This window comes from Lasioglossum baleicum, chromosome 12 (assembly GCF_051020765.1).
Source record: "Lasioglossum baleicum chromosome 12, iyLasBale1, whole genome shotgun sequence".
NCBI classification, from domain to species: Eukaryota; Metazoa; Arthropoda; class Insecta; order Hymenoptera; family Halictidae; genus Lasioglossum; species Lasioglossum baleicum.
Genome location: NC_134940.1, coordinates 9,701,609 through 9,728,762, shown reverse-complemented (window position 1 = coordinate 9,728,762; position 27,154 = coordinate 9,701,609). Strand labels below are relative to the sequence as shown.

The following is a 27,154-nucleotide window of genomic DNA, read 5'->3' as shown; positions in this document are numbered from 1 at the left end:
CGAGTGAACAGGGCTACCGTACATTTTCGACTATAATAGAGAATAAAATAAGTTACAAAGGAGGTGGTGATAGCAGTTCAACTAACCACTTCCTTCTCAGCTATCTTATAATTAGGATACCACACCTTTTAAATACGATATTCGTATCGTACTAGGAAGTGAGTCGGGTAGAAATATTACGGATGTCGCGCGGGTTCTAGGAATTGGTATGTAAATTAAAAATTCAATGCTTATATTGATACAAACACCATTTCTTTTATATACAACCATAAATTCCAAACGACCTAAGGAAGGCGACATTAAAAATACTTAAGATAGATATAAGTTACTTATATTAATATATTTTATAATACAATTATCACAGATATGTAAACTACAAAATATTATATGCTATTATAAAATGCAACTTGCAGTTTGCCAATGATCCCATTGCACGTACTATGACAACTTACCTACAATCTAGACTATTGTTATAATTTAAATACAATTAAAAAATATATTTAAAAACTCTATTCGCCTATCTGTTGTACCGAATATGTATCAATGTTGCATTTGATTTCATTGTCCCCTGCATCAGATCTCATGAATGCCTCGATCGCCGAACCGATATCTCTCGATACAGAATTACTCTCTACATTTTTGGTACATGCTTCGTCTTTGTAGTCTTCAGACTTTATCGTTTCGGAGGTAAACTAAACATACAGAGAAAAAATTAATTAAATAAGACTTATCGAAGACCATTTAATCAATGAGCGCAAGTTTCGAGCCATTACTTTTCTTTGTATATCGTCAGCCTTAAATTTCTCGAATTTCTCTTTGTCAGCGAGTCCAATTGCAGTCTTTGATGATGTTTGTCTCTTTGGAGTAGGTTTCCTTGGTTTGAATGATCCAGAAGCTTTTTTAGGTAACTGTGAACTCGTGTGCTTCTTGGATTCACTCGATTGATCGCAATTGTGTGTCAGTAACTGCTCTTTAGTTTTAAATGCCTGCAAAATCAAATTATAGTTTAACAAACTTTTCTATCGTTATATTAGCTGCTCTTCCAACAAGGATACTCACGTGCGAACAAGCTTCGCATTTCAAACCATGCTTATTCATCTCGTGATGCTTGAGAGCTTGTGCCCGATGGAAATTGCGACTGCAGTGACTACAACTAAATCTTTTGATATTGCTATGCGTCAACAAGTGGCGCTTCAATTTGTCAGGTCGCGAGAACTCGCTCATACAACCTAAGTATCCTCTGAACGGGCATTTTAACCTCTTGGTGAGATCATGGATCAGCATGTGACGACCTAGACGATCCTTTCGTTTGAATCTGGCTGGACAATGCTAATTAGAAAAATAAGAAATTATTCATCTGTAGTCTAATCATTAAAGTAGTTTCCACTGAGAAAGTCATGACTGTATGGGGACTTACTGGACACAAAAACGGTGTCTCCTCGCTATGTATTAACTTATGATTGGCTAAGTATTGCTCAGTTTTGAAGGCCTTTCCGCAATCCTCGCAGGCGAACCGTGCGGACGAGGCGTGCGTTTTCAGGTGACGCCGCAGAAATCGTTCGATCAAGAAACTTTTACCGCAGTGTAGACAAGCATAATTGTGCGTTGTTGTTTCCGTGTGATGCTGCAGAGCCTCCAGATTCGAGAATGAGGACTTGCAGACAGAGCAGCAGTAATACTTCTCTGTCGTCTTCTGCTTTCGGACGGAGTGGACATACTGATGGAGTCCAAGATCAGAGAGAGTATTGAAAACCTCGCCGCAGACGTGACAACGGTATTCTGATCTCTTATGACTACGCGTATGCTCCAGGAAATCTTCCAATTCGGAGAACATCATGCAACAACTACTCTGCACGCATTTGTACACTTTCAGTGTTAAATGAGAGACAATAAGGTGGCCCTTTAGAGCTTTGTACGAGTCGAATATTTCTTTACAAAACTGACAGTGATAGGTACGATCTATGCTTCCATCTGGTGGTGCCTAACAATAGTTATAGACTAATATAAGAAAGAAAAAAAGATACGTGTAACTTGTAGATTGTTAAATTCGGCTACCGTGTTGACAATACCTCGGGGGGTAGGGAGTGTATAGCAGTGCCAGGCCACACTTTGTGGGATGACATGTGCTTCTTCACGTTGGATTTTTGTGCGAACGCACGTCCGCATACAACGCATTGATATGGTTTCTCCCCCGTGTGAGACCGCTCATGTTGCTGCCAATAAAATTTTTTTGCAAACTGCTTGTTACAGTAACTACACTTGTACTGCAACAAAACGTTTATAATGAAAAGAAAATAAACGGCTGTACATTCTCAACGACATCTTATAAATTTGCTGAAGAACATACTTTCAAATTTTGTGTTAGATTATTAGAGGTATCTAATTCCGATGATGGAGTATCACTAGCTACCGATATATCGACTGTCTCTAAAGAATCATTAGCCGGATCCTGAGAGATATCACTTGGTAAAACTTGAGGTACTTCGTTTGAATCATCTTTCATAGGCTCATTGTCTGTTGGAATAGTCGAGTTTGCAAAAGTATCCAAACTTTCCGAACTCAATATAATTGGAACACTAAACGTGGAATCTGTTGTAAAGTAACTAGCACCCTCTTGCTCCATGCTGGAAATCATAGAATATATATTGTACATTTGTATAATTACTGTTCTAGATTAACCGACGAATCATTCGTAGCTAACCTAAAAAGCATGTCCGATTCTTCGAGTATGATTGGCTCGCTAAGTTGATCATTTTGAACAAATGTTTCTTGCGGATTATATTGTGATGCGTCTTGGTCATTGTTTTCCGGATGTACAGTCTGATTTTCATCGTTTACCAAAAACTGGCTTAAATCTATAGTTTCCTCTTGCGATTTCTGATGAGTCCTTTTGTGCAATACGAACATGTGCAGGGATGTGAACTGACTTTTGCATTTTCCACACTGAAAGATATCTTCTTCGTCCTGATCGATCGCTGTAGAAAAAGTGCAATGAGATCACGTTACGAGTATATTGTTGAGAAAACTACGATGAGGTAATAAATCCTCCATTAATAGGTTATCAAAACTGCTCGAAAAAATCTACCTGACTGTTCCATTTCAGTTATTAGAGTCTGCGACTCCAATAATGATTGTACAGAAGGACTGTCCAGCGACACGCCTGTGGAATACGAAAATCAACAAAGTTAAGCGGTTCGGGTGCTATCTTCATTTTCACTCAGAAAGAAAGATAAATAGGATACTTGTTGGTTAACCCCACCTATTTCTACGACAGACGAGTATTACCTGTTAGAGCGTCGAAAATCGATTGCGCCATGGTATTCGATGATTTTAACGACTCATTTTAAACGAAATCAACGATCAGGCCTCTCACGAGTTGTTCAACGGGAAGAAAACGAGGAAATACCAAGTCGAAAACATACCGAGAATTTCTACGCCCTGGCAGCGTTGTTGCTGACCAGACCAGCGAATGATAATCGATATGTCGACTGCTGAGAACGATTCTAACCTAAGATTGGCACCAGTTCCACCGCAGCGCCATCACAGAACAAGTCGGTCAAATAGGTTATGTTAAAATACCCTACGTGCTTCACAACAGGTCCCCTGTCAAAGTGCGGTTGTGAGCCATCCGATTGGTTCAATCCCCACGCATTATCGGTTCTAGCCGATTATTGGCTAAAGTGTATGACGTCAAAGCCTAACCATTGGCTGCGAGCGAGGACTCCCTTTGCCTCTGTGCTGTCACGCGAGCGCACGCGAGACTTCTTGCCAGGTCAGGCCGTCAGGCACGAGAGTATTTACTGGTATTTACGTTTCGTGTGTCGAATTGTGCGTATATTTCAAAGTGTTTTCTTGGTAAAAAAATTGAAAAAATGGCAGCGGTGTTACGTGTGAAACGCAGACACGATGCCGAACCGTTAAATGCACTGTTAATTGCGTGCAAACGCACTAAAACTTCAGAAAATGAGGAAACCGAAGATCCAACGACCAACGATCCCCTAACCACAGTTTTTAAGTTCGCGGGAACTGTTAACAATCAGGTAATTCTTCAAAATAATTCATCAATACTTTATTTATAATTATCTGAAAACAATTTGTTTATACAGGAAAAGACTGCTGTCGAGAATTTAATTCGAACTTTGAGTAAAGACGAGTTAAAAGCAACTTTCAAGCAACGTCCAGTGGATATTTTGCAGAAAGTGCGAGAGAAGACGAAACAAGCGTCGGCGGAGAGTCGTTATAAAGTAATTAATTGTTTTCGGTCTTTGGACAGTGATGTACTAAAAGACAATGAAAACAAGGTAATGACTGTGATAGACGTAGAGGATTCAATTTCGTGTGCCAATGAAAAGCAGCAAGCTATAGAGAAGGTAAGCATTAGATAATTAATTTCATTATTGTAATTGATTCTTATCTGATATTAATAATGTGCCACAGGATGATAAATATGTATATGATTTATACTATGGGCAAACTGAGGATCAAGTATTTACAGACGACAAGGTATCCATACATCCATTTGATCAGGAACTGGTATTTGATAATTATAGGGATAATTATCCCGAGGCTGAATGCGAATCAGATGATTCTAACTCCGAGTCAAACTGGAGGAATGATTATCCTGATTCTGATCACTCTGAAAGATCGATCGATGATGATGATATGAGGGAGGCTGTTAGTAATATGATGTTGGAGGACGGTTCTGATTTGTCTACCGAAGATGATTTTGTCTATGCTGTCAATGAGGCTGATGTAGAAATTCATGGTTACAAATATGCAAAGTATAAAGCAAAAGTAAAGGAAGAATTAGATGAGGATGATTCTAATTCTAGCAATAGCAGTGGACAGTCTGAATTTTCTAAACCATCTGAATATTTTGTACTGACCCGGATGAAACATGGTAAACTAGATTATACATCTGATGATACATCCGATTCTGATAGGGACTAATGATTAATTAGGGATTAATGAAATTCAAATTAGGAAGATACAAGGCATAGATCTACTTCATCAGCATGAGCAGCGGAGCTCTCATTTCAGTGTAATTATACCTTATAGTTATTTTTGTAAATTTCACATAATTTAAGACTTGTTTTGTAATTAAAGTAGGTCTCGAAATAGAATCCGTTGAATTTAAAATTATTTCCCCATCGCGTAGAAATAAGTGTCACAAAGGTCTCAGAATTTTATTTAGATCTATATATTTCTTACATATTGTAGGTATATCTGGCGTGTAAAATTCGTCTATCAAAATAAAAATAATAAAAGTAATTAGTCAGAGTTAGACAAAGAAGAGTGTGTATAGGTGTTTAGAAAAAGAGAGAAATCGTGGGTTTCTTTCATCGACGATATATCTATGGCATATAATAATACACCAAGAATTTATAATGTGTAACAAATCGATTGGAAATATCGGATAGAGATTTACACGACTGTTCGGCTGAATGAAAGGATAGGTTCTTCGTGATGCGTTATCAAATCATTTGTATTTATTTTTAAATGGAATATCGTGAGTCCCGCGTTTCTGGAGACAGAACGATCGGCGAGAATACAGGGGACCGGTGAATAACATAACAGTTATTTTTATAAAAGTATCCGCGAACGGTATACGCGTTTTATCTGGCTACGCTAGTCGTCGAAATACGAGAAACAATTTTACATGTAACTGAGATTTTTGGAGATGTCGTCGTGGCTCGAGAACGACGACGACGACGCTCGCATCAAAGTCTTCTTCTTTTTTCTTGATCATTTTTGTTTGCATTTTTCGATCATCGTCGTGTGATCTCGCGCGAGGAAGAAACATCGATGCCATCAACGAACTCGTTTATATATGATATGAATAGTACGCTGCGTATACGTGTAACACTGGCCTTAATTCTAATTTTTACATTTTCGCGCTCGGCAACGAGTCGTGTCCGCTTGTTCACCACAAGTAAGTGCACGCGATGCATCGTTTTTTTGATTGTGTTTGCAGAAAAGTAAATGCGTTGGCAGAAGAAATCCAATTGTACAGCAAGAATCCCGAATCTTTCGCGGGTAGATAGTTTTCATTCTTCGAAACGATTATGGCAGTCTATGGATACATTTGTCAACGTACTTACTCCCCTCGGGTGTGTGTGTGTGTGTGTGTGTGAGCGCGATTCACAGACATTTAAGTCGCTTTTATCCGTATTTATAGATTTATATATATAATATATATCTATATATATTAAATGTCATATTGCAACTTAGCGTTTTCACAAGCTTGAGATTGGTATCATTCGGGATAATTACTATCGTTCCGGTAATACTCTACTCATCTACTGTACAACATTTTACACTCATCTTTATTATCCGTAATTCCCTAGGTATGTCGGTTAATTAGTTACAGCTACGAGATTATTGAAGAGTCATGAGATTGCACACCTTTTGTAACAGCCGGCCGTGGTGTTCGAGGCCGATTACATCCACGCAGAATCGCACACAGGTCGTATCTAATTCTCGGCAGTCTCACTTTTTGGTATACTTCGAATTACCCCTCGTTCCCGATTCTTGCTCTCGTTCCCAGTCGTGTCCCAAATCGTACTACCAAAACAACAAAATCCACGACCACGACCGGCTGACTGAAGCTGCCAAGGATCCCGCTGATCCTTATGCAGCCTCGTGTCCACGCACGCGTATGTACACGTCGGATGAATCAACTTATAAGTACAAACAATTCCCTGGATCAACAGAAATCACACAACGGTAGTCAACTAAAACGGATAGTCGATAATTCTATTATATATATGAACTGGCAACAATTAACAGTCCCGACAGGCGGTCCCACGGACGCCTTGGATCACGAGAGTCCTTAAAGTACAGATGCTTCAGTCCTGCCACTTGGGGGTGGCGTGGCGTGGCTGTTCGAGTTGTTGTTGTTATTGTTGTTGTTGTTGTTGTTGCTCGCCTCGCCGGCATGACTCGAGCAGTAGAACTTCTTGTGCGCTATGAACGTGCTCAGATAGTTGAAGCTGATGTCGCACGACCGACAGTAACGGGGCCCGCTCTTGTTGGGGTCCAGACTTTCCTCTGGAGGCGGCGTGTCCTCCCGTTCTTGCTTCACTTTGTTCGTCACCGTCGGAGGTGGCGGGGGCGGCGGAGGCTGAGGACTCTTCCGGACCTCCGTCTTGCCGTTCACCTGCACCTCCGCAGGAATTTCTTTAGGGGTTGTGGCTGGAGCCGGCTCTGGATTTGGAAGGACCGTGTCATCGTCCAGCACACACGTTATGTAGTTTTCCTCCTGATAAGACAACTTTACATTAGATAAACGTCTATAGTTTCATCTTGATGGATTTACAAGAGAGGATCCTTAATATGGAGCTTACTTAATAATCAGAAGGCGGATGGTTCTAGCCTAACTAATTTTTAAACATCAATTTTGAAATATGGTTGAGGATCTTCCCGTGTCAGTTTAGTATTCAAGGTGGTTGCTGTCTTACTTGTAGGTCGGTTCCCCGCTTTTCAAAGTGCATTTTGATATGCGTCCTCATGCCGCGCAACGTGTTACCCTTGTAGTGACAAATCGTACATCTAAAAGCCTTGACACCCTGATGAGCGTCCATGTGACGTTGCGCAGCCCCTGCCGTGGGACTCACAGCACCGCAAACAGGACATCTCCAACCTCCAGTCGTCCCACTGGTACACGTGTGGGTGGAGCCAGGCTCAATTATGGCCTACACAAAGATAAATTTTAATAGAACCGCGGTTTAGGACTCGGTAGTTCTAGTCTTAAAGGCTGAATAGAATATCAAGCTATTAACCTTGCACTTGGTGCATCTCGAGTGATGTTCCTGCGGCTCCGGCCTCTTGGGACAGTAGAACGCCTGATGGGCCACCAAATTGTCCATGGATGCGAACTTGATACCGCACGCAGCGCATATCAACTGCACCAACGGCGGCGATGGTGTGCCCGGTGGGGGTGGACTGTTGCTAACGCTGGTTTCCCTTGCTTGGCAATAATGTTTCTTATGCGCAACGAAGTTCTCGTGGCGGCAGAAGACGATATTGCACTCTTTGCACCTGGAGATTCAAGTTTTACCAGTTAGAGTAACAGTTCGCCTTTCTATCGTCGCGTTTCGAGACCATTGTATGCACTCGCCTCGAGACACCTTGTTTGACAAGGACCCCAGGAACAGGGGGTGGAGGTAGCTCTGCTAGTCTCAGAGCAAGCTCTGTTGGTGGGGGTGGTGGAACAGTACCAACTGTTGTTGGAGCTGAAGCAATCGACCTGGCTCTAGGACTGCCACTTCCTCTGGATCTCGGGCTGCCAGGTGGTGGAGGCAGAGAAGAGGGTGCAGGCGATACCCTGTTCTCTTTCTCGTCTTGATGCGCCGGCGACTTCCGGACACTTAGATCCAGTGGAACGGAGCCAGGTGGCGACGTGGACGACGCCACAACCGATGCTGGGGTTGTTGGCTTGTTTGCTGCTCGTAGGACAGGCGGAGGTTCGACCACGGTGTTTGGAGCTGAAGTGGCGAGACCTCTCGTCATTGGCTGGAGGTGACCTGTAGACAGGAGAAGAGTTTAGTCATTATTCGTTCAGAAAGAACCCAGGAATCAGACGTCATCCTTTAACCCTTGTGTAGTGAATCAAGTACGCGGGTACCCATTTACTGTATTTCTTTCAGCAATTTGTTAATGTTCTCCTAAAAAATATTACAAAATTTCTCTGAATCTCCATTCTGTACTCGCTAATATATTAGTTTATAATCTTATAATGAGAATTTGTTGTAAACACGTTAAATACAGAACGGTTTTAAATAATCTATACATTTAGGTTGATTACATAAGGGTTAAGGGTGACTTCTCGATTGGAATATGGAAACCGGGTTTCCTCTTAGTATACAGCGAGAATGCAACAAACCATTTGGCAGGAGGAAACACGCAGTGTCGGGAGCAGGCAGAGTCGGCGCTGCCAGCACACTAGCTCCCCGGAAAAGCGAGTAGGGTACGATGAGAATGGGGTTGGTGGGTAGTGCGAGACAGGGTTGCGGTGGCGGAGAGTCCCCAGGACTCGCGCTCGTCGGCGGCGACGCTTTCACCGATGAGGACGCAGCGCTGGCTGGCGGCGTATCCTTCACCACGTGCCTGGTACTGCAATAGTGAGTTTTGTGCGCTCTGTAGGTCTTCAGCGAGCTGAACTTGATGTCGCAATTTCTACAATATCTCTCCGCCTCTTCGTTCAACGACCCGTTCGAAGGTGTCGCGGCGCTGCCGGTCGCTGGCGTTGCAGGGACAGCTGGAGCTGGTGGTATCGTGGGTGGCGCCGGGGATGCAGCATGCATTCTCATGTGTCTGTTCAGGGACACCTTCTTGTCCGCGCTGTACGAGCAATGCGGGCACGCGTACGCTTTCCTGACCTCGAATTTGTTTGACTTCTCCTCGTCCTCGTCGTTCGTGGTCTCCTCTTCTAGCCGAGGACGATGCGCGCAGTAGAACGTGCGGTGGGCCTCGAGGGTGCTCGCTGAGCTGAAACGGATGCCGCAAGGCGGACAGATCAGGAGCGTGGGCCTTGCTGGCTCCACCGTGATCGTCTCCTTGCCGTCCGTTGGCAGCACAAACAGCCGGCCTGATGCGATTGCTGAAATAGATGTTAGGCGATGTTGAAAGTCTGGCACGTTCGACTTTTCTATGGAATGGAGCCTATTTTAAATAGTTCAGATAGGTTACAGTTAGTCTAGATAGCCCCGAAAAAATGAGCAGTCTAGTTAGAATCACCCTCGTATCGAGGATCTAAAAAATACGACTGGACATTGGCTGACTCTGCAGCGAGTTCGTGATGGTTATCGCGCTAACTAAGATAAGCCTATCAGGCTATCAAGAGGGGTCGATGTACAATTACCATTTTTCAAGCCAGCAGGCAAAGGCGGAACAGGGTTTGGCGGCGAGGTATTTTCCGGTTTGACGGTGAGCGCGGCCACGGTGGCGGGTCGAAGGGCTGGATCCGTCGCCAGACTAGCGTTGAGTCTCAGTCTTGGTGCTGCTTCGTCATCGAGCTTCAGTTTCTTCTCTGAAGGTGGATCGTCGGCGTTCGACCGCCTCGAGGAGTCCTCGGAGTCTCTCCTGCAGACGGAATCTCGCCTTCGGATCGAGGAGGACGAAGATGACGAGGACCTCGGCTGGCAGTCCTCCTCTTTGACAACGGGCATCGCATCCTCGTCCGTGTCTTTGGGACTCGACTCTCGGGTCTGATTGGGCTTCGAGGTAGCATGTCGGTCTCTCAGGCTCCTGGTAACCTGAAAACAATGGAAAATTAATATTTTCGTAACCTGGGAAACTGAGTCCTGGAGCTGTTCCGTGGTAGTTTGTGATCGTCGTTCACCTCGATATCTTCGGTAAGACTAGCCAGCCGTTTTCGAGCGTCTTCAGAGAGCACGCTGAACTTCAATCTGATATCGTCCACGGTCGAATTCGCGATCGAGACCGAGGAAGGGGGATTCAGTCTGGGCGGTGGAGGAAGGCTCGATTCCTCCTCGACGACCGGCGCGACCGGGCTGGAAACCGCAGATCCACCGCCGTCCACGCCACTGCTCACCGATGGTGTCTTCTCCGAGTCGCTCCATTCCTCATCCTCCCCTGAAAAGAGCAAACAGAATTAGTGTACCGGGCAACGAACCTCATTCGCAAGATCCTGAACCGAGCCGATCAACAATTCCCGAAAGAATAAAATTACAGTAGCCGTTTTTAATGTTCCCCGTACATTTCTTTACTGATCCCCAACGATGATCCAGGGACTCTCGCGAAACGACCATGCCGGATCCACGTGGGGCTCGGCTCGGCTTTACGAAGCCGGAAGTCGAGGCGGGCGCGGAAGAAAGTACAAGAAAAAAGCTGGCACGCACGATCAACGATGCGTCCCTATGGCCGTTCGGCTCCCTAATGGTCGCTCGCCACGCCAGCCTTTGCGTACCCTCTGTTCCCTTCTCTTTGCCCTTCCTTCCCACCTATCTCTCTCTATTCATCTATCTATCCCCCTACCATACCACCCCACTCGCTGCTGCACCCTTCGCACGCCTCTCTCGGGGTCCCCACCATTCGGCCGAGAGCGTCGCGTCGCTTTTGCGTCGCGCGGTGTCCGCTCGACGCCGAAGGGGCTGCTCTTGCGTCGAAATCTCGGCTAAGCCGGTAGGGTTGTTTGGGTTATTGGCCGGTGTCCCGTGAAACGGAATCGTCTTTCTCAGAACCTGGCCTGAACACGTCCGACAATCTCTGTTTCATCTCCAGGATAGATCCTGCCGACAGATAGCCCCGCAAGATCTTCCATCTCCATCCCCTATCTTCGTTCATCTACTCTCGGCTCCGAGGCGCTAACGATCGAGACGATGGGGATTTTAAAGCACCTATAACGTAGTTGAGGTTTCAAGGTGGCGGTTATTCCGATGTTAGCAACTAAATTCGCAACATTCTTTTTTTATTTATTATTTGTTTTACGTCGCATCAACTGCTTATGGTCATTAGCGGCGGGACCTACAGCTTATTAAGGTGGGTTCCGAACCACCATTCGCGACATTCTGTTTGTGCGTTTGGTGGTGTAATTCACTGGGAGCTTTTATTTATCGTGGTGGTAATCACTAATTACGGATCCCCCAGCAAGGGAAAACCGTGGTAGCACGAGCGTCTTCAGGCTAAAGCAAGGTACCGTGGGCATCGAGTATCGCACGGAGCCACTAGACCATCGTCTCCGAGTGGTTCTCGAGGCGGGCGCTATCGTCGGATCTCTCGGTTCGAAAATATCCTGTTGCCAGGAGGTGTAACACCATCCCGACACCTCCTTGAGCAGCATCGAATCCTCTCCCCGCCGATCCCGGAGGATATATCCAAGAGCGGCGGGATACAGCGAGAGACAGCCATCCAGGTGGGTTGCCCTCGAAATCGAGACGACACGCGTATCGTCCGTCGAATTACCCGGATGCTTTAATTGCCTCCTTGGGCGAGGCTCGAAGAGGTAGACAGAGTCTATCCGATCGGGAACCAACGGGTGGACACAGCAACGAGGAGGGAGGGAGAGGCGAAAGATGCCGAAGGAGATTGGGCAAAGGGTTGCAGCGCACTTCTGGGCTATCCGGAGCTCGCATCTACAGCTCAGTCGTGTTCCTTCTGCCTCTCTGTAAATAAGCGGTCATCGATGGATCGGCACCGGGCCTCGGCCAGCCACCGCATGGTTTTCTCTTCCTCTTGTCTCCATCCTCCAGCTCGTTCTTTCCTTCTTTCTTTCTTTCATTTTTATTTCGACTTCCACGACGTTCTCGCTTTTCTAATGCTATCGCGCGCTCGCCGTCTATTTCTTCGTTTGCTTGTTGCTCCCTAGGTACGAACCCTCCGAGCATTCTTAATTGCACGCGCGTACAAGCTACCTGGGATACGTCCGATCCAAGACTCGTCCTCCTAAGTGGCGATAATGGGGATCGAAGTGGCTAGACAATTGGGCCGGTGCTCTGGGATCGTGGCTGGAAGGCTTCATCGATTTTCAACCCTTATCTCCAGGTTTTCGTGAGTCTATTAGCACTAGCTCTTAAGCCTCATAAATAGACTGCGAATTTTATGCATTTATGATAAAAATGGATCGCCACCTCCGCTCTCAATAATCGCAACATCTAGTCTGAACAGAGACAATCTGGCAGACACATTGTTCCGGATAAGATGGTCACCCGAGAGCTCGCGGTTCAAACAGGTTACCCAGTGGAACGAGAGCGTTTTTATTTTTATTACAAAGCGACCCGAGAATTTGGCCGGGAAACAACCGGAACAAGCTCGGCGACAAAGCGAAACAAAGCCGTAAGTGGCGAAAGAGCGACGCTTCCGAAGCCCGTTTCTCACGTGGTCGCGGCTGTTCGTTTCTCGCATAAAGCGGGGCCGAAGGTGTACACGGGCGCGGTATCGGTTCTGAGAAAGGCTTATCAGCCGGTGGATATGTTAATGGCGGCCGTGTTTCCCCCTGCCCCCTCTTCTTTTCGAGATATATTACACCCTCAGCACCCGGAGGTGGTTGGTGGCAGTTGTAGGTGGTTGTAGGCGAGTAAGGTGCAGCCCTCTCTCGATCGGGAACGCTTGCATGCACGCGCAATTAAGAACGCTCCGACGCTGCTGGCGACAATAAAAGGCTGCGAGTCCGAACGACCGGCTAACTTTGTTACCATAATCGTTGGACATTTTTCGGAGAATCCACGGGGACAAGACGGACGATGTCTCTTTGGACACGAAGCAAAGATACTTTATCTGATAAAGAAACAGGATACACGAAAAGAACAAGCAATGCTCGGTACCGAATATATTAATTGAAACATTTGATGCACGATCATCAGATATCACGACGATCATCATCTTGACAGAAGGTTAATTACCCGGGGTAAAAAAGGAAATTCATCTTGTAGATCTGGAGATTGACAATCCCCTAAAGTGCACATCTATCAAATTTTATTGTGCCCGGACCAGGATGCTAAGAGGTCAAAGTCCTCCAAAGACGAAACTTCATCTCGACCACCGAGTCGACGGATAATCCACCAACTGGAGAGTATCAGGGTACTGTCTTTGCAAATGAATTCTGCAGCCTATGCTCTCAGGACGTACCGGCGGAGCATTAACGCTCCCGCTGATGGCGGAGTGTCTATCTAGATCGATCGCAGCATTCCAGGAGTGGGTATATTCTCCATTTTCACCTTGCCGGATCTATCGGGGCCCATCAGTGTCAAGCCACTGTCCAAACAAGTCTCTGGCGGGGTTCATCGTTCGAAGCTGGTCGGTTGGAGAGGCGGGGGTGTACCGTCAACGTTGCTGGAAGATTCCAGGGCGCGTTCGAGTGGCGGAACACCGGCCGAGAGCCGAGATCACTGAGCACGAGGAAGCCGAGGAGGCTCGCGCGCGCGGCGTAGGAGCCGATGAGAAGGTTGCGACTTGAGCTCTCACTTAGCAGCCGCAGTGTCACGATCGGGACGGCTGCATTAGCATATCTCCACGATGCAGCGTGTAGAGCAGAGGGAAAAAGACCGGGGGCTGCCGGTGGAAGAGCGACGAGGAGAGAGGACGGAGGCGTGGCGAGACAAAGAGGAGCGGTGAGGACAGAAAGAGAAAAGCAAAGTGTTCATGGATGCATCGGTACGAGTGGCATGCATCTCTGGCATGGGTCGTGGCCCCGTGAAAAGAGGGCGCACACTACCATAATACGACTCCGCTCCGAAGAACAAGACGACGGAGAAGAAGAAGAAGAAGAAGAGGAGAGGACTCACTCAGGCCTCCTCACCAGCCCTGCTTGCTTGCTTGCTTGCTTGCTTGCCTGCCTGACTGCCTGACTGCCTGCTTGCCTGCTTGCCTGCCTGTTACCTGTACGTCGCGTGTTTGCCTACCCGCGTCACGATCAGGATCCTATTTGCATAGCGCCGATGAAGCTGCTACCGTTGCGCTCGTTTTCCTGCCACCGGTGTACACTCGACTTCTGATCGCTACGCGCCCGGATGATGGCCGCAGGAAGCAGCTGAGCTCTTGCCACTGGCGCAGAACCGTCCCGGAGGCCGAAGGATTTCTGCGGGCTCCGGGATCGATGCTGATCTTTGTTGGAAACACAAGGTGGCTTGCAGCACGGGTGCTGTTGGGTGTTCTTTGTTGGCGAGCTGGATCGATCTTTGTTTCAAGTCGTTCGGCATTTTATTTCGATAGTTTGACTCGATGTTATAGGATTTAACGATGAACACGTATCGAGATCTGTGAAGATACAGATCCCGTAAGTTAGAGTCCCTAAAAATCAAACGAATTGTCAACTACGATGCAGTAGAAGGACTTGAATTTCCTTCGGTTCAGAGCGTTTCGCTCGATAGCACTAGTTCCCCGGGGGAGCGCTGTGGGACAATGGAGTTGACGGACGTGGATCGCGCGATGTAGTACACATTGCCCACAATTTACCTAACGTCGCTCGTCCATGTCCCGATTCAATTAAACGTCGATGCAATCGATCAATTCAATTCGTCCCGTTACACTTAACTCTTCAAGATTCAGCGGGCATCGCGCAAGCACACCTCATTAAAACGCAAATCTACCCGATCGATACGATATCTGCGATCTGCCTTTATTCCGGACCTGCTCTCCGCGTCGTTTTCTTCGTTGTATCGGGCGGGGGCGAAGAGAGGGAGGAGATGAAGAGGAGGTAGAGGAGGAGGAGCAGGAGGAGGCGAAGGGAGAATCTTGTACAGACCGTCCACGTTCGTCCATCCCTTCCAAGAAGTTCAGATCACGTCGTGGAGCACATTATTCATGCAAAGCTCTTACTACGTCCACCTTCGTCTCTATCTGCGTATCAACACGCATGCCGGCTATACGTGGCCGTCATACGTGTAGTGACGCCGCCACGGACGATTCGTGTCGCCTCCGATCTATGGCCAGGAATCCGCTGTTCAACGTCATTCACATGGCAGGGCCATTCATGCTGGTTTTCGGGAACGGCCGCGTAGGTTCCTTCGTCGGCTACCTTCGGCCTTTTGGGACAGATCAGATAGATTTTTGGCGATTAGGATGAGTCTCCTGATGACCAGGAATGGAGCTAATTGCTTCTTCATGTTCGATTACTATTGAGTGTTCTATTGAATGGCGATGACAATGAAGAAGGTAAAACATTGTGGAGAAGGTAAGGAAGTCAATGATCATCGTGATTAGTTGATCTTCAGAATGGAGGTTATTGTTTCTTTGTAAAGTAGAAGATAAAGAAGTTACCGATCATCGTGATCAGATAGATCCTGAAGGATTAAAAGCCTAGAAAATGGAGCTAATTGTTTGTTCATGTTCAAATATGGAATGTCGTTGAATATTCAGTTACGCGATGAAGATGCTGAAGAAGACCATGAAGAATAATGAATGAGTTGCTGAGAAGTCACCAATCTTCATGGCGAAAGGGATGATGAAGGAGTACGAAGAAGATGAAGTCGCAGATCTTCACGACGAAGAAGATGATGAAGAAGGTGATGAAGAATTACAAAGAAGATGAAGAATTCACGGATCAGTCCACCGTACAGATGAACTGCGGATTACTTTTACACTTCTTGAGGGATTTAGCGGATGGTAATAATCCTGCCACGAGATTTCTGCGTCTTCTGCAATTAATGGTGTTCGAATCACGTCGCCAACGCGGGAAATTATAAATAGCAGCGTGACTCACTGGTGACCCACGCCGGATTGAACGTGTCACGCGGGTTACATCATGGTTGCTAGTGAACTGATCGATCTGTAGATTAAATTGATCCACAAAGCAGGCCGAGCATCGATCAGATCGCCTAACAAAGTCATAGTAGCGTCAGAGAATTATATCTCGAAATTAAATGACAGCACTAACGAATTAATCTTATCAGTACAAAGCCATTTCTATGTATTTTCTTCCACTTCGTGTGTTGTTCGTCTGAAAATAACTTTTTAACAGCTGCTTCAGTGATAATTGTGCAATTGAAATTCGATGCTGCTGAAGGTTAATAAATTCTCTAAATGTCGAACGTAGCGACTGGTTGGATCGTGCATAATTGGCTGGGAAATTTAATTACACTGGTTGGCGGTTCGATCGAAGATCGGCCGATGACCGTGGTTTTCGTTGAACGCGTCCAAAGGATCGGCAAGCATCGTTGTGTCGCGTGTTGGCGCGTTCATGCGAGAGCATTTACGGTCGACGTGCGCGTGCACACACGTACCCCAATAATGATAGTAATTATGCTAAAGGGCGACGATAAATCCTAGCGGCGATATCGTGACGAGATACCGAAACATTTCGACTTTCAGCCATTACCACTTAATTACTCGATCGGCCGCGACTAGATCCGCACGAAATACATGCCAATTACTTACTAGGAATATTAAGAGCGCGTTGTCTATACAAATACTCGTACCTCATTAATTTCTCTGCAAACCACAGCCTCCATCTTTAACAATGGCCCCGAAGAGACCAAGAATCAAACTACCAAAAACAACAAAACCAAACACGCGACTAAGTTTTTAATAATAAATATATTGAAATAAGCAGTTGTTATGCAATTAAAGCAGAGTGCTCTTTTAAATCATTGATCACCGGATGAAACAAAGAAATTGTTTTAAAAAAGAGAAAGTGAGTGCAGAATTATTCGAGATGATTAATGCAAGGTTTTTCGTTGGATCGCGATATCATGATCGGAGTTTATCGAGGCCGTCGATGCATCGTCATTAAAACGATTTCGCTGGTAGCGAACCAGTGTCTCGGTCATTGTCTATTACGGCCGCGAATAAATAGATAAACAAATGATCCCCATAAATTTCCATACGATTGTCCTACGTCGAAAGCATTCTGGTACGGGGAACGATCTCCGATCAGCGCCGGGACGCAGCTGTTTCTTCTTTTATCGGGCGACAGGAACAGGATCCGTGCAGGTCGTTTCGCTTGCTAGCAGGACCTTCGAGAGACGTTATCAGTACTCGCCATCTGTCACCGACTTGGTTTTCACTGCTTTTGCTGGCGATTTTGTTTCTGTTGCCCGGCGAAAACCAGAAACCCGAACCCTGCTGGAAACATCACTGCGCTCACGATTTTTGGTCGGTCAAGAATCTTGGAGAACAATTATCTAATCTTTCGACGACAATCTTCACACGTCCAGCTACGACGTTCAGCCAGACACTGGATGTGTTTTTATGATAGAAAATGATCTACTAAAATTTCTTAATTTACAACACGATCAAAAAAAAAAAAAAATTGCCTTGTTCAAAGTTCTTCATCATTTCCAACACAAGAAGGTGAACCAAAGCAAGGAAACAATTTTTCCCAAGTTCGTTCGAAGCTCCTTAAAGTACTTGTAGTTTTATTCATAGTTTTTATTCACAATTATCTAATCTTTCTACGACAATCTTCAGAAGTCCAGCTGCGACACTCAGCCAGACACTGGATGTGTTTTTATGATAGAAAATGATCTTCTAAAATTTCTTAATTTACAATACGATCAAAACTGCGCTGATTGAGTTATTTTAAAATCGCCTTGTTCGAAGTTCCCCATCGTTCCCAACGCAAGAAGGTGAACCAAAGCACGGAAACAATTTTTCCCAAGTTCGTTTGAGACTCCTTAAAAGGAAGGACTACGGTGTGGCAAGGAGGACGTTTTATTCGTCGCTGAATACGTGAATTCGGAATTTTAATCGAAGGAGGAGGCGGCCCGGAGATAATTTTGAACGCGTGTACGCAGCACGAGCCCGTGTACCACGCGCATTGAATATGCAGGGGACAGGATATGGTTTATACGTGTCGACGATTAAGCCTTAAAAGATGGGGCAGTCATTAAGAGATACCAGCCGTTGACACCGCGGAGACACTCGCGCCGATAAACCTTCTCCTTTTTCGTTCGCGCTCACGCCTCCCGGCGTGCTTTGGCCTTTGGGCTTCAACCCTTTGCGGCTCCGCCGATTTTTTCGCCTATTTGCCATCGGGTAATTTAAATCGGCGATGGGAGCGCTCGGACGTTGTACGGGTAATTATGGCGAATCACGGATCGGAGTCGGAACGCCAGACGGAAGTCAGCGGCACGGCTTTACGGAGAACGTCGAATTAACCACATTTTTGGTACTTAGTGATTCAATAATCGGACGCTTAAGAATGTCATATTAAATGCTTAACAGTCGTCTTTTTATCCATTCATATACTAGAAATATTTTTTATGTTATTATGGTAGAGAACATTGTGGTGTGCTTAAGGAGAAGCAACATTAATTCTCAACGTTGTTCCGTTGAGAGATGCCTGCATAAATTCTGTTATCCAAGCGCGCATTACAATAAAAATGTGCGCGAGGTCTAAACGAATACAATCTAGCCATTTTCACAAGGCAACACGTCCTAATCATTCCGAGCGGTCGGTTCAGCGTTAAACAATTCAGAAAATCCTCTTAAACCCTGCCGCGGCGTTAATTCCTCAACCGCAGAAGACAAACGAGTCTAGAACAAATAGCTCGCAGTAAATTATTCATAATTTTCTCGCGAGAGAACAGCGGGTGCGGAGCCGATACGATCAGCGTTCCGGTGATTTCAATGCCCGGCGAGCGCTGTCGAGCGGTCCGGAGATTCAGCGGCGCCGAAACTGTCCGTTTCCTTTAGTTTTTAATTAGGCGACGGCTAACCGTAGGATGAAACCGCATAGATGGCCGAGAAGATCGCCGCGTAAGGAAGCGACCGGCACGGTCCGGCGAACAAGTTATTGTTAAACAAACAAACGGTGTCCGCGTATCAAGTCCGCGGTTTCTCCGTCCGCTTTTTTGCCGCTGGGCACCGAGGCGAGATAAACCTATTCAGCGGAGAGCAACAAAGGCGAGGGCGTCCCGGTGGATCCTGACGACGAACGAAATAAAACAAATCCAGGCAATTATATTCACAAAATATTCCGGGGCGAGCGGTGGCGATACCATCGAACGGTCTTTCTTCATTCTTTCGATACAATCAACGAAAATGGATCTGGATCGAGTCTCATTGTGGCAGGAGAGGATACTGCGACGTGTAGCCCCGAAAGATCTCCGGTGGACCGGAGAGCAGAGGGAACCGAGAGAAAAAAAAAACGAAGCCGGTGGAACAGAGAAAAAGAGAGGGATCGGAGGGAGACAGCCCGGGAGAGAAACAAGAGAGAGGAGAGACGAGAGAAGATGGCCAGAACCGCTTCTCGTCTAGCTGTAGATCTAATCTCTCGTTCCCGCGCTGCGTGCCTAATTAAAGATCGATATCTCTCGATATTATTGCACCCCCTCCCGCCGCCACCTTCCAGCCACCCCATCGCTTTGCCAACCACCCTACCATACCCTCCCATGCTTCCCCTAACCCCTCCCGACGCCGCCACGTAGCAGGTTATTAAATTCTCCTATCTCGAGGATCTGGACTGGCCGGTCCTACCCGACCGTATCTGATCCGGTCAATCTTTAGTCTCGTTACCTTTCGGCCCTCCGTTCGGCCAGGATCCAGTCGATTCGACTCTTTACAAATTTCCTCGGGGACCACGCCATGAGAAACGGCCCGCGTATGGACGCCATCCTCGGTACCGACGCTGAGGAATCGTTGCTCATGCTGTTAGCGCCCCATCAAATTTTCTTTCTGTTAATATATCATCTACGATTATTTCATAATTTTTGATGATACATGATCCATGGCTAAGGACTTTTTAATAGCACCTTATATTTCCCTTTTGTGCAACAAAATTATTTAAATCCTTCTAATCTCACAACACAAATAGACATTCTACACTGTTTAGGAATAGACGAGGGGTGAAACAAGGGCTATGCGTTGAATTGTGTTTTGTTGTGATCATTATTTCACTTCGGAACCAGGCAATTAATGTTACAGCAGAAGCTTTAGGCTATTGGCATGTTTGCGATGGACGATAAGATGATTGGCTCCTGAATAGAACCCATCATTCACCAGCTTAGAAGAACAACTGTTCCCATACGCGTGCTAATTATCATCCCCGGATCTTTTCCAATCTTCTTTGTCTAGATCGCTTGGGTCGCCTTCATTTTTCTTTGTATCCAATGAAATGAAACAATTTCAAGTCACCAATCTTCTTGGATCAAAGCACACGAGAAGAAAAATTAGAAAGTGATCCAACTCGAACAATTTAATACAATAACTGTGTAATCAACATGAAATTTCATTGAAAAACGGAAAGAATCAGGCAAATGAAGTGAGTGAAACAATTTAACATACTTATTGAGCTTATCAGTCTCCAATTAGACAATCTACACGCAATCAAGTGCTCCTGCGAGTCTCAACAGAAAATCTCCATAGCCCTGCTATCCGTACCAGTTTACACAGGCCCGCTAGAAACACTAAAAGAGTCAGTCGAATGAAGTGAATGAAATAATTTAATACGCTAATTGAGCTTATCAGCCTCCAATTAGAAAATCGCTTGAAATTCTCGCCCAGTGACACAAAAGATCTCTTAATACGTCGCAGTGGATGGGACGCTGCCGAGTCGGACGTCGATGAAGAAACATCTTCGCGTCGATCAGCGATCGGTAGCGCTGTGAATGGGGCTTAAACATTGAGACGTGACCAATGCTCGTTGCCACGAAGGCAATGCCACATCGGGCAATTATCGCTCGGCAGGACCTCGCCGTGCATATATTAAGTCCGACTCTGTTTCTCTCTTTCTTCTTCGTCTTCTTCTTCGAACTTTTCTGTCGTACACGTGCGAGGGATCGACGAGGACGACCAGGACGACGACGACGACGATGAGGAGGACGATGAGGAGGACAACGAAGACGACGACGACCACGTTGAACCGACACACCAAGATTTCGTATCTGACCAGGACACTTCTCGCCTACCTTCTGGACAACGTTTTAAGATCGATATCGAACCGCTCTGGAAGTCGACCGAATGAATAATTATCAATGGGAGGACCCGCTATATCTCGCCACCTTGCCCCTCCCCCTTTCCCTCCTCTCTCCCCCTCCATGGGACCTATAAAGTCCTCTTTTTCGATTTTACTTTCTCATCGACGAGGAACTCGACTCGTGTCGCGATCGTCTAGCCCCGTGAAAACGGATTCCAGAGCGAAACTGGGATCCTGCTGGATCCTTGATGATCCTGATAGTGTCTTCCGATGGTCCGCTAAATATTTGGGACACTCAAGAAATTGTACAGCTTCGTCGACTCACTGGAAGTGAATTTTTAATGGTCGGGACAGGAATATTTCGATGAAGAGGTTCAAGAAGTTGTAGACGCTGTTTTAGGTTTGGTTCGATTAATGATAGGGGTGAGTGTTGCTTCAGTGAAGTTCCTTACAGAACCCAACTATAGTTTGACAACTTGTTTATGAGAGCCTGTAGAATAACTAAGTGAATTTTCGAGTAATAGGTGGTTGCGACGAAACGGTTGCAAAATATCGTTTTACAAAGCGGTACTGGAAAATACAGCGGAATGTCGTCGTAAGGGGTTGTTTACGACCACGTCCAAGAACAATCCCCCGTGTCTCGAACTCTCACGTACCAGTATACGTGCTCTGAAATAAGCGCCCCGTTATATCTCGGTATAACCAGTCTGTACATCTAGTAGTTCCCGGTAAAATGTATTAACAGCGTTGTACACAGACCATAAACATCGGGAAAGCGAAAGAAAGAGATGGAGACACATAAACGCCCATGAAAGTACAGTATAAAGACTCTCCAGAGAGAAATGAAATCTCCGAGACCCCTTGGAAATATCAAAAATTGGATTCTCACCTCGAAAGGAAGGCGATGAAAATACCTATGCCTATTGAAAATACTTCGACCCCCTTTCAAAATTCTGGTGGAGGAAGAAAAATTATAAATTGTCCCTTGAACTACTTTTTCAGATTCCTAAAAGCGGTGAAAAGATAGGGGGTGAAAATTGCTATAATTATTAAAAGATCTTTCAACCACCTTCCACAAAATTCTAGTGGAGAAAGAAATATATTAAATTCTTCCTACTACTTTTACAGATTCTTTAAAACGGTGAAAGATAGGGGATGAAAATTGTTATGAACACCCATAACAATCTTCATTCCCCTTTGCATCTCGTTAACACTTCCCCCACTCTAAACAAACTCTCCCCGCGACCTAATCACTCGGTTCCGAGAGCACCGGGCGTAAATTCACGAACGGAGCATCGGCTCTGGAGGCGTTTACGAGGGGTCGTCGGGTGCGTGGCTCGTTAAAATTATATTCCTGTTGCAGGTCGCATTATGCATGCAGATGCACCGTCCCGGGAACCGGCACGTACGTTCGTTTGCCACCAGGGGTGCAAACTAGCGAAGACGGACGGGGCTGGAAGTTGCCACTTCGCTGTTTAGGGGGTGGGCCGCCGGTGGTGGAATCGCTCAATTCCGATAATATTGGGACGGGGGTGTGCTGCCTCTCGCGCAGTTCAGAAAAGGGGGCGAGAAAGCCGTAAATCGCTACGCGCGGAGAGAGATACGTGAAAATGGATTTTTATCGGCCGACTGAGGAAGTCGGCGCCGGGGGGTGGCGAGAGTGGAAGTTAATTTTGCGCCCGTTTATCGGTTTCCCTCAGACTCCGCCGTATTTCATTTTATTTTCGCGATTTTCCCCATATATTTGCACAATCAACCAGCCAGCTTCAGGTCGGAAAAGATCCAAACGCAACCTTACAAAACTGTACAACAATTTTAGTAGCACTATTTTAGTTGCTTCAACACATTGGTATTCGAGCAATTAACGCGTTCAAACCTAGAGAATTCATTTGTTGGGTTAATAGACTTCGATCTGGACACTATCAACTGAGGGCTTCCCTTTTTAAGATTAAACTTGCTGATGACACAAGTTGTCCATGTGGTTGTCTGGTACAGGATCATAATCATGTGTTATGGCAATGCCTGATCTATGATAATAATAGAGATGCTCTGATTCGCAAACTTTGCAACAAGGGTTTCTTTCCACCCTATACAATAAATTCCTTTTTGTGCGGACCCTCTCTTTGTCCTATATTTTATATTCATTCATTTCTTAAGTCTCACTGTTTATATCTTTAATGTTAGTGCTGTATTCGAAAATGTTCATTGTATTATCTCAATCTAGTTTATAAGTTATCTATGTAATGTTAGCATGCACAGCCATGTGTATGTTGCTAATAATCCCATGTGGGGTTTTATAGTTTAATAAAAATAAAAAAAAACGCGTTCAAACCTGAAGCAAAAAATTCGCAGACTTATCCAGCAGTATCGAGGAGTTAAGAGGAAAGGTTTGAAGGCTGTAAAAAAATGTTTTCCGAGCCTTGGACCTCGGAATTTTTCGAGTGGTGCACCTTTCGCGACTCGCCCCGCCGGCGCACAATAAAACCCCCGTGCCCCCCTTCAGCCACCTACCTATCCGCAGCTTCTTTCTTTCTCGCGATCTCCGTCTATCCGGGTCGGTTCAGAGTTTCGCGATAAAATCCGCGATAGCACGTCAGGGGGCGATAGATGAGCAAAAGGGGGAGATAGCCTTTGGTGCACCGGCGAGGCGGCCCCGAGAGAAAGAACAAGAGAGGGAAAGAGTGCGAGAGTGAGAGAGAGAGAAGGGGAGACAGCCAGAAACAGAGGGTGAGGTACACCGAGAGGGGTGGGACGGGGAACAGAGATAAGCTCGATTATGATCCCCGGTGGTTAAAGTCGAAGTTTTTACGGTAGATAAGGTCGCCGGAATGGGTTGCACAAAGATAACGCCGTGTCCGCTCTCTGTTTTCTCCCGGCCCCGGTGTTGCTTCTTCTCGGAGCCACGCCGTTTTTCTTAATAAGGCCCTGCGCAACCCCTTCTGCACCCTGCTACCCTCGCCATCCCCTATCCGAACGTGACGTGGACGCTTAACCCGATTTTCCCGACGCGCTGATAAAGCCCTCGGGCATAGTTACGTGAAAAAGATGGGGCTCGCATAATTTGTCGATGAGGGACACTGTGGATCACGAAACAGCTACACCTTTATTTTCTTGCGCATATTTTTATTTTATTGTCGAATCAAAACGAATAAAAATTTTTTAAATGCAAGGAGTTGTCAAGGTATTATTCGCGACTGCGGATTTTATGTATTTATTGTTATGTGTTCTCGAATTTTTTAAGGTCATTAAACATTTTAGATTGAGTTCCGGAGAGGATCCTTTTTGGAGAACGTTATTCCAGGGGTGTGTATATCTTCATCCCCCGTTTGTCAGGGGTCTCAGGCATAGTTAACGATTGAGAAACACAGCTATAAATTTGTAACGCGATAAAATTGGTGCGCGATGTGGATTTACACGCGTTCCACCGTTGCCTGCTTACTTTTCGAGGCGTTGGGACGATAAAATAGTTATGTATCTGTCGGTCGCATCGGACCCGTGATATATTGCAGGATTGTGGGCTGACCCCTTTATCTGGCGGGTTCTTTTTTAATTGTTCGACGATTTGCGAAACTCGCAATCGGCCGATGCTGCAATCGGATGCGTTTTTTCTCGTCGATCGTACAGCGTGTTTTTGTCCCCCCGACACGGTGTTTATGCGCCGGTATTAATGGCGGGCGCCCGTTGTTTAGTATTACTGCTTTCAGATTTTAGTTACCGACTTCGAAGGTATCAACTTCGTCTATTTTACGAGGCGGCTACTTCATTTTATTTCATGAAGTTGCACATTTCATTTAAATATGTTTAATGTAGAAAAACCACCTCTGTTCACTCTTTTTAGTATACTGAATAAATTAAATTTCATATTCTCTGCGAAATGTAAATATATTATTTGCATTTACAAAAATTATAATATCACTTCTTTATAAAGACGGTGTAAATTAATTTTAATGGAGCGAAAAATAGATAAAACTTGCTTTTCTTAAAATACTAATATTTTTATTTCACTACCTTTCTGTGCATAAATTCATTCAAAACGAATTTGCAGGTGTCCACTGCAGTTCAGAGGAAGAAACAGGCACCGATGGAAAATTTGTCGAGCACGCGACATCGTATCTGGAAACGCCCGCACCTCGTGGGAAAATTGCGGCCACCCTGGGGTGAGTCGACAGACGGAGAGGAAAGTCGTAAACGTAATCGTGCTTTTTCAGGCGCCGCCACTAAACCACCCCCGGCCGGTGCACCTGTGCACCGTGCCTTCGGGAGCCGCTTAAAATATTTTTACACCATACAACCACTACGATGTCGCGATATTTCGCGCTTACGTGCAGATGATAGCGCGCCGTCTCTCTATCCTTATCATAATCCATTCCTCTATCAGGCGGGAGGGACAACTGCGCTTCGCGAGCTCTAAAATTGTCCCCTAAACCCACCAAGCAGACCTCATAACAAAACTCACCGTAATCTGTTAATTCCAAACGTTTTTGTTTGACAATCTGTAATGTTTTAGAGTTTGCTAAAATTCGCCTTCTGGTTTCAAAAATCTTTTTAATTGGCAGAAACAATGTTCCTTAAAAATCTCGAAGAAACTCCTTTGTGATTTAAAATCTCCAATATTAATCAGGGAGAAATCATTTCCTGTGGAAGTACATATGGTGCACGAATCTACATTGAAGACAGAATCCAAGATTAATTTTCCCTCTCCAAAAATCGTCCCTCGACAATCTCCGAGCCTCGAGGCAGCGATACTCGCGAGTAAACCACGGTCGAACAATTAACGAGAGGCGGTGGAGTGAAGTCACCCCCATCGACTCTCCATTAAACTGACGGATGGCCTCCGATTAGGCTTCCCCGGATAAACGGAGGAGGCACGGCGAAAAAGGAAACGCAAAAGAGCGATCCCGACTACGAAACCGAGACAACCCGACACGGTGGACAAGAAGAAGAAAAGAAGAGGAAGAACGGTGAACAGGGTAGAGACCTTAAAGAAGGAGAAGGGAAGAAAAGAGGCGAACTCTCTCGATGAACTCCGAGGAAGGACCATCGAAGAGGGACGAAGAGGGATGGCGCATAAAGCATAAGCAATAACGAGGGCCGGGGTACTATCGTCGACCTATCGGAAATAATTATTTTCGTTCTATCGAGTGAGCTCGATGGCGAAGTATACAAGGAGGAAGGAAGGGTGTCGAAGGGGGATGACGATGGTTGGTAGAGGGTAAGGAGTAGGGGAGCAGAAAGTGGGGAGTATAAGTAAGTATAAGTGACTTTGCCACACGGTCCTCAGATAATGCCAAGGGCCACCTTCCAGGAATTAGTATTTATTGTGACGCGATTCAGATAGCGGTCACGGTACGCCCCTGCCTCGACTGGCTGCGGCCGCTGCGTACCTGGGGCCCCCAGTCCCACGAATTATGGTTTTCAATATGATGACGGTTTCGTATCTGCCGACCTCGCTCGCTCCGGCTCTCTCTTCGTCTTCGTCTTCGTCGCCTCTTCCCGCCGTAAGTCCGCCTTTCTCTTCGGCAGCCTTCGAGATATGCCCTCGTCCGCGGGCTCGTAAACCGTCTAAAAGGCTTCGACGATTTTTACCTCAGCACGCCTCGCGTGCAACAGAGATTGCCGCTTTCTTTCCTCCTCCTCGAAACCCCCTTCCATCTTTTTTCCACCCTGTTTCTCCGATTCAGCCAGATTTTAACCTGACTCCCCGACGCACTTAAGGGATGCTGTGTGACTTCGACGGATTCACTGTTTAATACCTTTTCGCATCACTAAAATAGGGGTTGTTTGTTTGAAATTCATCCTAGTAAAATATTAAAAAATGCAGAGGGTCTATTTTTGACTTAT

The 27,154-nt window shown here is 45.8% G+C and overlaps 3 protein-coding genes across 5 annotated transcripts in view; 1 reads left to right on the top strand and 2 right to left on the bottom strand.

The window, feature by feature from the left end:
• Positions 1-247: 247 nt before the first annotated feature.
• Positions 248-3,548, bottom strand: LOC143214264 (uncharacterized). The gene is made up of 9 exons (XM_076435063.1): positions 3,286-3,548; positions 3,086-3,160; positions 2,702-2,975; positions 2,348-2,624; positions 2,070-2,264; positions 1,418-1,981; positions 1,060-1,329; positions 774-986; positions 248-692 (listed from the first exon to the last, which is right to left on the bottom strand). The coding sequence occupies exons 1-9, from the start codon at positions 3,314-3,316 to the stop codon at positions 510-512; spliced, it is 2,082 nt and encodes a 693-aa protein (XP_076291178.1). The 5' UTR covers positions 3,317-3,548; the 3' UTR covers positions 248-509.
• Fs(2)ltopp43 (female sterile (2) ltoPP43) lies at positions 3,184-5,123 on the top strand. The gene is made up of 3 exons (XM_076435090.1): positions 3,184-4,040; positions 4,107-4,370; positions 4,438-5,123. The coding sequence occupies exons 1-3, from the start codon at positions 3,873-3,875 to the stop codon at positions 4,948-4,950; spliced, it is 945 nt and encodes a 314-aa protein (XP_076291205.1). The 5' UTR covers positions 3,184-3,872; the 3' UTR covers positions 4,951-5,123.
• A 41-nt stretch (positions 5,124-5,164) lies between these two features.
• Positions 5,165-27,154, bottom strand: part of Ush (Zinc finger protein ush) — a 218,778-nt gene continuing 196,788 nt past the window's right edge. For 2 of the 3 annotated variants that reach the window (XM_076435059.1, XM_076435058.1), the window contains exons 2-8: positions 10,343-10,596; positions 9,863-10,256; positions 8,885-9,601; positions 8,120-8,525; positions 7,782-8,040; positions 7,461-7,694; positions 5,165-7,261 (exon numbers count right to left, since the gene is read on the bottom strand). In XM_076435059.1, the coding sequence (XP_076291174.1) occupies positions 6,833-7,261; positions 7,461-7,694; positions 7,782-8,040; positions 8,120-8,525; positions 8,885-9,601; positions 9,863-10,256; positions 10,343-10,596 (2,693 nt within the window). In that variant the 3' untranslated portion in view covers positions 5,165-6,832. Of the gene's footprint in view, positions 7,262-7,460; positions 7,695-7,781; positions 8,041-8,119; positions 8,526-8,884; positions 9,602-9,862; positions 10,257-10,342; positions 10,597-10,720; positions 10,954-27,154 lie in introns of those variants that run through there. The other variant, XM_076435061.1, reaches the window with a different exon arrangement.

Bases quoted from the DNA above. Each gene is read 5' to 3' on its own strand.
- LOC143214264 (XM_076435063.1), bottom strand. From the start codon at position 3,316: ATGGCGCAATCGATTTTCGACGCTCTAACAG. The intron at 3,161-3,285 runs GTAATACTCGTC...CGTATTCCACAG, and splicing joins GATTTTCGACGCTCTAACAG to GCGTGTCGCTGGACAGTCCT. The intron at 693-773 runs GTAATGGCTCGA...CTGTATGTTTAG, and splicing joins CTGACGATATACAAAGAAAA to TTTACCTCCGAAACGATAAA.